The following is a 15,268-nucleotide window of genomic DNA, read 5'->3' as shown; positions in this document are numbered from 1 at the left end:
TCCTATGTGGAATATAAGAAAAAGCACAAAGGATCATAGGGGAAGGGAGGGAAAACTGAATGGGAAGTCATCAGAGAGGGAGAAGAAAACCATGAGAGACTCTTAGCTATAGGAAACAAACTGAGGGTTGCTGGAGGGGAGGTGAGTGGGGGAGATGGGGTAATTGCGTGGTAGGCATTAAGGAGGGCACGTGATGTGATGAGCACTAGGTGTTATATGCAACTGATGAATAACTGAACTCTACATCTGAAACTAATGATGTACTATATGTTGGCTAATTGAATTTAAATAAAAAAATAAAATACTGTAATTGGATTGATTACTATAATAGGTATAGTGTTCCCTACATACCACTCAAATCATTAATAGGAACTTTCCACCCCCCCAAACTGTTTTCCTTGTTTTATTTAACATCTCATTTATTAACAGTTTACAAAAATGTCTTGAACATTTTTGGTGTGTCTAAGACTGTTTAAGACCTTGAGAGAGAAGAAATTCTGAGGACTCCTATATTGCAAGTAAGGCAGTAAGGCAGCAGCCTTACATTGGCAAAGCAGGTGGTTTCCTACAAGTCATATTTTAAGGTGCCAGCAACATAATACTGTAAACAGATGGAAGCTTCAATGTCAGATAGGGCTGACCCCTCTTCTCACTAATAACATGACTTATGTGGGCTGGTGTCAACCTCTCTTGAGTCTCAGTGGCCCATCTGTAATTGAAAAGAAGGCCCAAGAAAGTAAGATAGACCTAGCATAGTAAACCATTTAAGTATATTCTGAAAGAAGGTAGAATATAAATAAATGAATATCTGAACACTTAATGTACTAAGCTTTTAGTCAGTGTTAGACACTTCCCCTTTTCTCCCTAGCCTGTCACGTTACTTGAAATTCCACCATTAGAGACAGGGGCTTTTAGATTGTGGAATTGTATTTTCAGACATCACACATCAGGCTGCTTTCAGCTGATAGCATCCTAGTATGAGGTTTTGTTTTGTTTTCAGGAAAAGAATGTATTTTTTTTATTATGTTCAGTTAGCCAACATATACATCATTCATCTTTTTTATACATTTTTTATTATTATGTTGAATTAGCCAGCATATAGTACATCATTAGTTTTTGATATAGTGTTCAACGATTCATTAGTTGAGTATAACACCCAGTGCTCATCACAACACGTGCCCTCCTTAATATCCATCACCCAGGTACCCCATCCCCCACCCCCTCCTTTCTGCAACTCTCAGTTTGTTTCCCAGAGTCTAGAGTCTTTCATGGTTTATCTTCCTCTCTGATTTCTTCCCATTCAGTTTTCTCTCCCTTCCCCTATGGTCCTCTGTGCTATTCTTTATGTTCTACATATGAGCGAAACCATATGATAATTGCCTTTCTCTGCTTGACTTATTTCACTTAGCATATCCCCTCCAGTTCCATCCATATCGAAGCAAATGGTAGGTATTCATCCTTTCTGATGGCTGAGTAATATTCCATTGTCTATATAAACCACATATTCTTTATCCATTCATCTATTGAAGGACATCTCGGCTCCTTCCATAGTTTGGCCTTTGTGGTCATTGCTGCTATGAACATTGGGGTAGAGGTGCCCCTTCCTTTCACTACATCTGTATCTTTGGGGTAAATACCTATTAGTGCAATTTCTGGGTCGTAGGGTAGCTCTATTTTTAATGTCTTGAGGCTAGTATGAGGTTTTTAAAAGAGATTTCATTTCACACAAAACTGGGTGCATCCAGGCAGTCCCTTGAGAGAACAAACCATAGTCCACTAAGAATTGTTGAATACTTGATTTATTCACTCATTCATTCAGCATGTAGTATGCTAGGTGCTGAGGTCCCAGACATGACAAACAGGAAACAGAATGGCACCCCAGGCAGTGGAGACAACATGAGCAAAGTGTAAGGGGAAAAAAAGTAGGTTCTATAGCTAGAGGGGAGTGTGTAGGTAGGTGGTAATACAGGGGGAGAAGGACTTGTTTGAATTCTGTTTTCAGGAATCTTTTGTTGCAACATGAGCACAGAAATTTGAATAGTTGCGTTTTAGAAAGATCATTCTGGCAATGTTGGCAAGAATAAATCAGAAGGGTAACAAAATCAGAAAGGAGATCATTTAGCAGAGGCTGTAGCCATAATTCAGTCAGGTAGTACAAAGGATTCCAGCTGAGGCAGTCCTAGCTTTGCTGTGGGGGAGTACTGTAATGAGCCCAGTCATAGACCAGAGGGAGCTGTGGGGTACAGAGGTGGGGGCAGCACCAGAAAGAGGTAAACAGATCCTGAAAGAGGGAATTGGAGAATACCAAGGAATAGTTTCACTTTCTTTAAAATGTTGCTTGTCTTGGGCCCCACACTGCTCTGGCTGCTTTGAGTGGATACAAAAAGGGGAAAATATGGTCTCTGGTTGCCCAGAGGGACGTGCACTAGGTATTTGGTGGCCAGAGAGACATTTAATAACAATCATTTTTACTCCTTAAACTTTGAACCACGTGACCTAGGAGTCCCAAAACTACATTTAATATAAAAAATGGTTCCTATTTTAGTCAGAAAACTAAATGTAATATTTAAAAAATGGTTTCTATCTTCGAGGAATTCAGAATGTTATTGGGAGACTGGACATCCATACCTAACAGCGTAAAGCTGTAAGGCAGTGTTAAGCGACTGGCATAGACAGTGAGTACTACAGAAAGCTAAGAGGGTGAAGATTGATGGTTTATGTATACTGTACTCTGTACCTCTGAGGTACACACTTTGTACACAACTGTTTTTAGTACAATAATGGAAAACACATCAGATTTATAGTGGCACATTCAGAATATCTGAATCTTGAAAGCCAATGCAGTAGTATAGTATGTTAACTTGTTAACTATAGACTTGGCAAAATCTTTTACATTAGTCATAGGTAACCAAACCACAAGGTGGCGATATTAACTGAATTTCAACCAGGCTCGTGATTAACCATGTTGGTGAAAATCTGACTTGAAAGCCTTATAACGGTGAGACAGACATTGCTTATTGCAATTTGATCACTTTATGGTTCTGATAGAGATATTCAGTGTTTATTAACAGGTAGGAGAGAAAGAGAGAAAGAGATCTAGTACCTTTTTAATTAATTACCAAAATTATAATGACCTTTTAAGAATTAATTGGCGAAACCATTTTACTAAAATGTTTTAAAAAATAGCCTCATAATGATTACTCAATATAGTATATCATTTGTGGAGCTGGTTGTTTTCCTTTAGAAATAATATCCCCTGGGGGTGCCACAGTGGCCCAGTAAGTTAGATGACCAACTCTTAGTTTCCGCTCAGGTCATGATCTCAGGGTCCTGAGATCAAGCTCTGAGTCAAGCTTGAGATTCTCTCTCTCCCTCTCCTTCTGCCCCTCCCCTCACTCACACACACACAACTCTCAAATAAATAAATAAAATCTTAAAAACCGAGAGAGAAGGGGCGCCTGGGTGGCTCAGTTGGTTGGGCGACTGCCTTCGGCTCAGGTTATGATCCTGGAGTCCCGGAATGGAGTCCCGCATCGGGCTCCCTGCTCGGCGGGGAGCCTGCTTCTCCCTCTGACCCTCCCCCCTTTCATGTGCTCTCTGTCTCTCATTCTCTCTGTCTCAAATAAATAAATAAAATCTTAAAAAAAAAAAACGAGAGAGAAATAAGATCCCACTTTAGTCAATCTGTCATGATAGACCTTTTAAGGTTTTAAAAATGTGGTTCTATATCAAATGCCCATTATGACTATATATTTATGAACAGTGTTTATTGGCATAAGTGTGGTATTTTACTTCTTAGTAATTTTAGACAAGTTATTAGAACAGTGAACAAAAGTGAATCATAGAATAGTCCATGATGGAGAAAATTAAGGTTGGGGTTATGAATGAAAGGCAGGAGCTAGACAGGAAATGTGCCAAACCAACAGAATTATCAGAAGTTGATGCTTGAGATATGTAAACAGTCAGAAGTTCTGTGGCCAGTACAACCTAGAAAAGTGGTCAAGAACAAGGGAATCCACAGATACAAAAAGTTAGGCCAAAGCAGAGACTCAAAAACCAGACCAATAAGTAGTAAGTAAACAGATCTATAGGGAAAGGAGGCAATGAAGGATTTTGTTTGAACAAAAGCAAATATAAAAACATATTCATCCAGGTTCTAAAGATAAGAGTAAACAGCTTAACTTTACTAGATGGGTGAGTGTGACTTGAGCCAGGGCAGATCCTGGTCCCACTCCCTTTTGTTAATTACAGGATGCCCAACATTCTAAATTGCGTATGGATAGGATTCCTTGAGGTTATGTTATAAATGATCCTGTAGCAAATAAATTCCCAATGATCTGGCAAATAATGTTTACTTTGCATCATATGTTGACCATTTTACATCTTTTAAAGTAATACCTAAGATTTGCTTTTTAGGAATCTGAGAACCGGCAAATGATGGATCAACTCCGGAAAGCCAATGAAGATGCCGAAAACTGGGAAAATAAGGCCCGTCAAGCAGAGGCAGATAACAATACCCTCAAATTAGAACTTATCACTGCTGAGGCAGAGGGTAACAGATTAAAAGAAAAAGTAGATTCTCTCAACAGAGAGGTCGAGCAGGTAAGTTTGGGAAAATATACTTGTAGGACATCCTACATCATTGTTAAAAGAGTTTTGTTTGGCATTCCATAAATATATAAATAAACATTTAAATTATTTAAATATACTGTGAATTGTAGACTAACTGTTCTCCTATATCCACTCTGGTTCTGCTTTAATCTATTAACTGCCCTACAACTAGAATAATCTAGCATTTTTAGAAATTAGGAATTATTTCAAAAATACTAAGAAAGTTAAAAAAAAAAGTAATATAAATAACACACATATACCCATCTCCCTAGTTGAAGGATTTTTCCATATTGCTTCAAGACTGTCTTTGTAAAGAAACAAAATATTACAGATACAACTCTTCATCCTTTCCTCACCTCCCTCCCTAATGGTTGGCCTGGATAACTTCCATGTCACTTTTGTAACTCTTGTATGTATTTATACTTTTTCTACATATTTATTACCCATACATTATGTATGTTTTGTGTGCTTAAGTTTTTAAGTGATACTCTAGATATCTATTTGCAGTTTGCCTTTTTGCTCCATATTATAATTTTGAAATTTATCTGTTTTCATACCTACAGTATATATCCAAACAGTTACATCTGTAGTCATTGTATAAATATTTTATTTTTAAAATTCATTCCCATACTAAAGGAAATTTAACTGTCTTCACATTTTCTGTAATAAAATGCTGCAACAAACATTCTTTTACATTTCTCCTTGGGTATATATTTCTCTGGGTTTATGCCCAAAAGAGGAATACCTGGATCCAAGATATGGGCAGTTTTAACTCTTCTAAGTATTGTCAAAGTGCTCTCTACAGTTTTACCCTTTCACCAGATATCATGGAGTTGTTATTTTCTCAAGTACCAATCAATACTTGATGTGTTCAGACTTTTGCATTTTTTTCTATATGTTGTTTTCTGTTTCCTTGATTACAAATGGAATTGGGGATCTTTTCATCTTTTTTGGCCATTCAGAATTCCTCCTCTATAAATTTTCTCTTGATTCTCTTGAATGAATTTTTGTAAATTTTGCCCATTTTTCTATTAGGTTATTTATCTTTTTCAAATTGATTTATAGGAATTACCTATATATACTTGATAATATTCCTTTTAAAGATACTATAGTAAAAAAAAACAAAAAAAACAAAACAAAAACAAACAAACAACAACAAAAAAAGATACTATAGTTATCCTCTCTTTGTGGCTTGTTTTTTCACTGTGCTTGCAATATAAACAGAAGTTTTAAATTCTGATGCTTTCGGAATTATCGTCAGTCTTTTCCCATATGGTTTATGTTTTTATGTCTTTAAGAAATCCTTTACTATCCCAAGACCAGAAAGATATTTTCTTATATTTTAAAAGTTCTTCTAAAATTCTAGAGGTATGTGAAATTTTGTCCTTCACATTTAGATCTTTAATCCATTTGAGATTGAATTGTGTATAGTTTAAAATAGAGATGTAATTTTTGTTTTTGTGGATGGATATCCACCATCCTTTCTTCACTGAATTATGTCTACTTTGTCTACTTTGTTCCCATTTGTTTTGCTCCATTGGTCATTTTATCTGTTTGCCAATAATAAATCCTTGGAGCTTCTGTAGTTTTATGTTAAGTCTTGATATCTGGGATTAATGTTCCGCCAAAAATTTTTTAAAAGATTTTATTTATTTATTTGAGAGAGAGAGAGAGTGCAAGCATGAGCCCAGGTTGGGGAGAGGCAGAGGGAGAAGCTCCCCACTGAGCAGGGAGCCCAGAGCAGAGCTCGATCCCTGGACCTTGAGATCATGACCTGAGCTGAAGGCAGACACTTAACTGACTGAGCCACCCAGGCGCCCCTATACCACATCTTCTCTATCCATTCATCAGCCAGAGGACATGTGGGCTATTCCATAATTTGGCTATTGTAGATAATGCTGCTATAAACACTGGGTGCATGTATCCCTTTGAATTAGTATTTTTGTGTTCTTTGGGTAAATACCTAGTAGTGCAATTGCTGGATCTTAGGGTAGCTCTATTTTTAACTTTTTGAAAAAACTCCGTACTGTTTTCCAGAGTGGCTGCACCAATTTGCATTCCCACCAGCAGTGCAAGAGGTTTCCCTTTCTCTGCATCCTCATCAATACTTGTGTTTCTTGTGTTGTTTTTAGACATTCTGACAGGTTTGAGGTGATACCTCATTGTAGTTTTGATTTGTATTTCTCTGATGATGAGTGATGTTGAGCATCTTTTCATGTGTCTGTTGGCCATCTGTAGGTCTTCTTTGGAAAAATGTCTATTCACATCTTCTGCCCCCTTTTAATTAGATTATTTATTTTGGGGTGTTAAGTTTTATAAGTTCTTTATATATTTTGGATACTAATCTTTTATCGTTAATGTCATTTGCAAATATCCTCTCCCGTTCCATAGATTGCCTTTTAGTTTTGTTGATTGTTTCCTTTGGTGTGCTTTTTATTTTGATAAAGTCCCAATAGTTTATTTTTGCTTTTGCTTTCCTTGCCTCAAGAGACCTATCTAGAAAGAAGTGCTATGGCCAGTGGCAAAGAGGTTGCTGCCTGTGTTCTCCTCTAGGATTTTTATGGTTTCCGGTCTTATATTTAGGTCTTAAATCCATTTTGAATTTATTTTTATGTTTTGTGTAAGAGAATGTCCCAGTTTCATTCTTTTGCATGTTGCTGTCCACTTTTCCCAACACCATTTGTTGAAGAGACTTTTTCCCATTGGATATTCTTTCCTACTTTGTTGAGTATTAATTGACCACATAGCTGTGGTTCATTTCTAGGTTTTCTGTTCTGTTCTGTTGATTTATGTGTCATATTTTTGTGCCAGTACCATCTTGTTTTGGTCACTACAGCTTTGTGGTATAACTTGAAATCTGGAATTGTGATGCTTCCAGCTTTGGTTTTCTTTTTCAACATTCCTCTGGCTATTTGGGGCCTTTTGTGGTTCCATATAAATTTTAGGATTGTTCTAGCTCTGTGAAAAATGCTGGTGGTATTTTGATAGGGATTGCATTAAATGTGTAGATTGCTTTGGGTAGTATAGACATTTTAACAATACTTGTTCTTCCAATCCATGAGCATGGAATGTCTTTCCATTTCTTTGTGTCGTCTTAATTTTCTTTCATTAGTGTTTTATAGTTTTCAGAGTACAGGTCTTTTACCTCTTTGGTTAGGTTTATTCCTAGGTATCTTATGGGTTTTGGTGCATTTGTAAATGGGATTGATCCCTTAATGTTTCTTTCTGCTGCTTCATTGTTGGTGTATAGAAATATAACAGATTTCTGTATGTTTATTTTGTGTCCTGTGACCTTACTGAATTTGTTTATCAGTTCTAGCAGTTTTTTTTTCCTTTTTTATTTTTATTTTTTTAATATATAATCTTTTATATAATGTTTTTTAAATTTATTTTTTATTCATGAGAATCAGAGAGAGAGAAAGAGAGAGAGAGAGGCAGAGGAAGAGGGAGAAGCAGGCTCCCCGCCTAGCAGGGAGCCCGATGCGGGACTCCATCCCAGGACCCCGGGATCATGACCTGAGCCGAAGGCAAATGCTTACCCGTCTGAGCCACCCAGGCGCCCTTTTTTCCTTTTTTAAATCTAAGTTCAGTTAGCCAAGGTATAGTACAGCATTAGTTTTTCATATAGTGTCAATGATTTATTAGTTCAGTATAGTACCCAGTGCTCATCATATCACGTGCCCTCTTTAATGCCCATCTAGCAGTTTTTTGATGGAGTCTTTCAGGGTTTTTTTTATAGAGTATCATGTCATCTGCAGATAGTGAAAGTTTGACTTCTTTCTTGCCAATTTGGATGTCTTTTCTTTTTGCTGTCTGATTGCTGTGGCTAGTACTTCCAGTATTATGTTAAATAACAGTGGTGTGAGTGGACATCCTTGTCTTTTTTCCTGACCGTAGAGGAAAAGCTCTCAGTTTTTCCCCATTGAGGAGATTAGCTGGTTTTTTTGTATATGGCTTTTATTATGCTGAGGTATGTTCTGTCTAAACCTACTTTGTTGAGGGTTTTTTTTTATTTTTATCATGAATGGATGTTGTACTTTGTCAAATGCTTTTTCTTCATCTATTGAAGTGATCATATGATTCTTATCCTTTCTTTTATTAATGTGGTGTATCACATTGCTCAATTTGCAAATTTTGAACCACCCTGGCAACCCAGGAATAAGTGCCACTTGATTGTGGTGAATGATTTTATTAATAAGTTATTGGGTTCAGTATTTGCTAGTATTTTATTGTGAATTTTTGTATCCATGTTCATCAGGGATATTGGCCTGTAGTTATCTCTTTTTTTAAAGTTTTTAATTTATTTTTATTTTTTTTATTATGTTAGTCACCATACAGTACATCATTAGTTTTTGATGTAGTGTTCTATGATTCCTTGTTTGTGTATAACACCCAGTGCTCCATGCAATACATGTCCTTAATACCCATCACTGGGCTAACCCAACCCTCCACCCCCCTCCCCTCTAAAACCCTCAGTTTGTTTCTCAGAGTCCATAGTCTCTCATGGTATGTTTCCTCCTCCGATTTACCCCCCTTCGTTTTTCCCTTCCTTCTCCTAATGTCCTCCATGCTATTCCTTATGTTCCACATATAAGTGAAACCATATGATAATTGACTTTCTCTGCTTGACTTATTTCACTTAGCATAATCTCCTCCAGTCCCATCCGTGTTGATGTAAAAGTTGGGTATTCATCCTTTCTAATGGCTGAGTAATATTCCATTGTATATATGGACCACATCTTCTTTATCCATTCATCTGTTGAAGGGCATCTCGGCTCTTTCCACAGTTTGGCTATTGTAACATTGCTGCTATGAACATTGGGGTGCCTGTGGCTCTTCTTTTCACTACATCTGTGTTTGGGGTAAATACCCAGTAGTACAATTGCTGGGTCATAGGGTAGGTCTATTTTTAATTTTTTGAGGAAGCTCCACACTGTTTTCCAAAGTGGCTGTACCAACTTGCATTCCCACCAACAATGTAGGAGGGTTCCCCTTTCTCCACAACCTCTCCAACATTTGTTGTTTCCTGCCTTGTCATTTTTGCCATTCTAACTGGTGTAAGGTGGTATCTCAATGTGGGCTTTGATTTGGATTTCCCTGATGGCTAATAATGATGAACATTTTTTCATGTGTCTGTTAGCCATTTGTATGTCTTCTGTTTTTTTTTTTTTTTACTTTTATTTTTTTATTGTTATGTTAATCCCCATACATTACATCATTAGTTTTAGATGTAGTGTTCCATGATTCATTGTTTGTGCATAACACCCAGTGCTCCATGCAGAACGTGCCCTACTCAATACCCATGACCAGGCTAACCCATCCTCCCACTCCCCTCCCCTCTAGAACCCTCAGTTTGTTTTTCAGAGTCCATCATCTCTCATGGTTCATCTACCCCTCCGATTTCCCCCCCTTCATTCTTCCCCTCCTGCTATCTTCTTCTTTTTTTTTTTTTCTTAACATATATTGCACTATTTGTTTCAGAGGTACAGATCTGAGATTCAACAGTCTTGCACAATTCACAGCACTTACCAGAGCACATACCCTCCCCAGTGTCTATCACCCAGTCACCCCATCCCTCCCACCCCACTCCCCATTCCAGCAACCCTCAGTTTGTTTCCTGCAATTAAGAATTCCTCATATCAGTGAGATCATATGATACATTTCTTTCTCTGTTTGACTTATTTCACTCAACATAATACCCTCCAGTTCCATCCACGTTGTTGCAAATGGCAAGATCTCATTCCTTTTGATGGCTGCATAATACTCCATTGTATATATATACCACTTCTTCTTTATCCATTCATCTGTCGATGGACATCTTGGCTCTTTCCACAGTTTGGCTATTGTGGACATTGGTGCTATAAACATCGGGGTGCACATACCCCTTCGGATCCCTACTTTTGTATCTTTGGGGTAAATACCCAGTAGTGCAATTGCTGGATCATATGGTAGCTCTATTTTCAACTTTTTGAGGAACCTCCATACAGTTTTCCAGAGTGGCTGCACCAGCTTGCATTCCCACCAACAGTGTAGGAGGGTTCCCCTTTCTCCGCATCCCTGCCAACATCTGTCGTTTCCTGACTTGTTAATTTTAGCCATTCTGACTGGTGTGAGGTGGTATCTCATTGAGGTTTTGATTTGGATTTCCCTGATGCCGAGCGATATTGAGCATTTTTTCATGTGTCTGTTGGCCATTTGGATGTCTTCTTCAGAAAAATGTCTGTTCATGTCTTCTGCCCATTTCTTGATTGGATTCTTTGTTCTTTGGGTGTTGAGTTTGATGAGTTCTTTATAGATTTTGGATACTAGCCCTTTATCTGATATGTCATTTGCAAATATCTTCTCCCATTCTGTCGGTTGTCTTTTGGTTTTGTTGACTGTTTCCTTTGCTTTGCAAAAGCTTTTTATCTTGATGAAGTCCCAATAGTTCATTTTTGCCCTTCCTTCCCTTGCCTTTGGCGATGTTTCTAGGAAGAAGTTGCTTCGGCTGAGGTCAAAGAGGTTGCTGCCTGTGTTCTCCTTTAGGATTTTGATGGACTCCTGTCTCACATTGAGGTCTTTCAACCATTTGGAGTCTATTTTTGTGTGTGGTGTAAGGAAATGGCCCAGTTTCATTCTTCTGCATGTGGCTATCCAATTTTCCCAACACCATTTGTTGAAGAGACTGTCTTTGTTCCATTGGACATTCTTTCCTGCTTTGTCAAAGATGAGTTGACCATAGAGTTGAGGGTCCATTTCTGGGCTCTCTATTCTATTCCATTAATCTATGTGTCTGTTTTTGTGCCAGTACCATGCTGTCTTGATGATGACAGCTTTATAATAGAGCTGGAAGTCCGGAATTGTGATGCCGCCGGCTTTGCTTTTCTTTTTCAACATTCCTCTGGCTATGCGGGGTCTTTTCTGGTTCCATACAAATTTTAGGATTATTTGTTCCATTTCTTTGAAAAAAGTGGATGGTATTTTGATGGGGATTGCATTGAATGTGTAGATTGCTCTAGGTAGCATTGACATCTTCACAATATTTGTTCTTCCAATCCATGAGCATGGAACATTTTTCCATTTCTTTGTGTCTTCCTCCATTTCTTTCATGAGTATTTTATAGTTTTCTGAGTACAGATCCTTTGTCTCTTTGGTTAGATTTATTCCTAGGTATCAATTGTAAATGGGATCGACTCCCTCATTTCTCTTTCTTCTGTTTTGTTGTTGGTGTATAGGAATGCCACTGACTTCTGTGCATTGATTTTATATCCTGCCACTTTACTGAATTCCTGTATGAGTTCTAGCAGTTTTGGGGTAGAGTCTTTTGGGTTGTCCACATAAAGTATCATATCATCTGCAAAGAGTGAGAGTTTGACTTCTTTGCCAATTTGGATGCCTTTGATTTCTTTTTGTTGTCTGATTGCTGTGGCTAGGACTTCCAATACTATGTTGAATAGCAGTGGTGATAGTGGACATCGCTGCTGTGTTCCTGACCTTAGGGGGAAAGCTCTCAGTTTTTCCCCATTGAGAATGATATTTGATATGGGTTTTTCATAGATGGCTTTTATGATATTGAGGTACGTACCCTCTATCCCTATACTCTGAAGAGTTTTGATCAAAAAAGGATGCTGTACTTTGTCAAAAGCTTATTCTGCATCTATTGAGAGGATCATATGATTCTTGTTCTTTCTTTTGTTAATGTATTGTATCACATTGAATGATTTGCGGATGTTGAACCAACCTTGCAGCCCAGGAATAAATCCCACTTGGTCATGGTGAATAATCCTTTTAATGTACTGTTGGATCCTATTGGCTAGTATTTTGGTGAGAATTTTTGCATCCATGTTCATCAGGGATATTGGTCTGTAATTCTCCTTTTTGATGGGGTCTTTGTCTGGTTTTGGGATCAAGGTAATGCTGGCCTCATAAAATGAGTTTGGAAGTTTTCCTTCCATTTCTATTTTTTGGAACAGTTTCAGAAGAATAGGTATTAATTCTTCTTTAAATGTTTGGTAGAGGTGGCACCGGGGTGGCTCAGTCGTTAAGCGTCTGCCTTCGGCTCAGGTCATGATCCCAGGGTCCTGGGATCGAGCCCCACATCGGGCTTCCTGCTCTGCAGGGGCCTGCTTCTCCCTCTCCCACTCCCCCTGCTTGAGTTCTCTCTCTCGCTGTGTATCTCGCTCTATCAAATAAATAAAAATCTTCAAATAAAAAAAAAATGTTTGGTAGAATTCCCCTGGGAAGCCATCTGGCCCTGGGCTTTTGTTTGTTGGGAGATTTTTGATGACTGCTTCAATTTCCTTAGTGGTTATAGGTCTGTTCAGGTTTTCTATTTCTTCCTGGTTCAGTTTTGGTAGTTGATACATCTCAAGGAATGCATCCATTTCTTGCAGGTTATCTAATTTGCTGGCATAGAGTTGCTCATAATATGTTCTTATAATTGTTTGTATTTCTTTGGTGTTGGTTGTGATCTCTCCTCTTGCATTCATGATTTTGTTGATTTGGGTCATTTCTCTTTTCTTTTTGATAAGTCTGGCCAGGAGTTTATCAATCTTGTTAATTCTTTCAAAGAACCAGCTCCTAGTTTTGTTGATCTGTTCTACTGTTCTTTTAGTTTCTATTTTATTGATTTCTGCTCTGATCTTTATTATTTCTCTTCTCCTGCTGGGTTTAGGCTTTATTTGCTCTTCTTTCTCCAGCTCCTTTAGGTGTAGGGTTAGGTTGTGTACTTGAGACCTTTCTTGTTTCTTGAGAAAGGCTTGTATTGCTATATACTTTCCTCTCAGGACTGCCTTTGCTGCATGCCAAAGATTTTGAATAGTTGTGTTTTCATTTTCATTGGTTTCTGTGAATTTTTTTAAATCTTCTTTAATTTCCTGGCTGACCCATTCATTCTTTAGTAGGATGCTCTTTAGCCTCCATGTATTTGAGTTCTTTCCGACTTTCCTCTTGTGATTGAGTTCTAGTTTCAAAGCATTGTGGTCTGAAAATAGGCAGGGAATGATCCCAGTCTTTTGGTAGCGGTTGAGACCTGATTTATGACCTAGGATGTGATCTATTCTGGAGACTGTTCCATGGGCACTAGAGAAGAATGTGTATTCCGTTGCTTTGGGATGGGATGTTCTGAATATGTCTGTGAAGTCCATTTGGTCCAGTGTGTCATTTAAAGTCTTTATTTCCTTGTTGATCTTTTGCTTAGACGATCTGTCCATTTCAGTGAGGGGGGTGTTAAAGTCCCCCGCTATTATTGTATTGTTGTTGATGTGTTTCTTTGCTTCTGTTATTAATTGCCTTATATAATTGGCTGCTCCCATGTTAAGGGCATAGATATTTACAATTGTTAGATCTTCTTGTTGGATTGACCCTTTAAGTAGGATATAGTGTCCTTCCTCATGTCTTATTACAGTCTTTGGTTTAAAATCTAATTTGTCTGATAGAAGGATTGCCACCCCAGCTTTCTTTTGGTGTCCATTAGCATGGTAAATGGTTTTCCACCCCCTCACTTTCAATCTGGGGGTGTCTTTGGGTCTAAAATGAGTCTCTTGCAGACAGCATATCGATGGGTCTTGTTTTTTAATCCAATCTGATAGCCTGTGTCTTTTGATTGGGGCATTTAGTCCATTTACATTCAGGGTAACTATGTAAGGAAAGATAGGAATTTAGTGCCATTGTATTGCCTGTAAGGTGACTGTTACTATATATTGTCTGTGTTCCTTTCTGGTCTATGTTGCTTTTAGGCTCTCTCTTTGCTTAGAGGACCCCTTTCAAGATTTTTTGTAGGGCTGTTTTCATGTTTGCAAATTCCTTGTTTTTGTTTTTCCTGGAAGCTTATTATCTCTCCTTCTATTTTCAATGACAGCCTAGCTGGATATAGTATTCTTGGCTGCATATTTTTCTCATTTAGTGCTCTGAATATATCCTGCCAGTCTTTTCTGGCCTGCCAGGTGTCTGTGGATAGGTCTGTTGCCAATTTAATGTTTCTACCATTGTAGGTTACATATCTCTTCTCCTGAGCTGCTTTCAGGATTTTCTCTTTGTCTCTGGGACTCGTAAGTTTTACTATTAGATGTCGGGGTGTTGACCTATTTTTATTGATTGTGAGGGGGGTTCTCTGTGCTTCCTGGATTTTGATGCCTGTTTCCTTCCCCAAATTAGGGAAGTTCTCTGCTATAATTTGCTCCAATATACCTTCTGCCCCCCTCTCTCTTTCTTCTTCTGGGATCCCAATTATTCTAATATTGTTTCGTCTTATGGTATCACTTATCTCTTGAATTCTGCCCTCATGATCCAGTAGTTGTTTATCTCTCTTTTTCTCACCTTCTTTATTTTCCATCATTTGGTCTTCTATATCACTGATTCCCTCTTCTGCCTCATTTATCCTAGCAGTTAGCGCCCCCATATTTGATTGCACCTCATTAATAGCCTTTTGATTTCTACTTGGTTGGATTTTAGTTCTTTTACTTCTCCAGAAAGGGTTTCTCTAATAACTTCCATGCTTTTTTCAAGCCCAGCTAGTATCTTTAAAGTGATGATTCTGAACTCTAGATCTGACATTGTACTAATGTCCGTATTGAGTAGGTCCCTGGCAGTCGGTACTACCTCTTGTTCTTTTTGTTGAGGTGATTTTTTCCGTCTTGTCATTTTGTCCAGAGGAGAATAGATGAATGAGAACAAAATG

At 38.0% G+C, this 15,268-nt stretch overlaps 1 protein-coding gene across 4 annotated transcripts in view; it reads left to right on the top strand.

Annotated features, from left to right (window-relative positions):
* The window catches only part of TSGA10 (testis specific 10), a 177,706-nt gene that overhangs the window by 99,144 nt on the left and 63,294 nt on the right, over positions 1-15,268 (top strand). For all 4 annotated transcript variants that reach the window (XM_035001747.1, XM_035001746.1, XM_035001748.1 and 1 more), the window contains one exon: positions 4,417-4,602. In XM_035001747.1, the coding sequence (XP_034857638.1) occupies positions 4,417-4,602 (186 nt within the window). The remainder of the gene's footprint in view (positions 1-4,416; positions 4,603-15,268) is intronic.

The sequence above is a fragment of the Mirounga leonina genome, unplaced genomic scaffold (genome assembly GCF_011800145.1).
Source record: "Mirounga leonina isolate KUSES-001 unplaced genomic scaffold, KU_Mleo_1.0 Mir_125, whole genome shotgun sequence".
In the NCBI taxonomy this organism is placed as follows: Eukaryota; Metazoa; Chordata; class Mammalia; order Carnivora; family Phocidae; genus Mirounga; species Mirounga leonina.
Note: the sequence above shows the minus strand (reverse complement) of the source record. Positions and strands in the feature narration are given on the sequence as shown.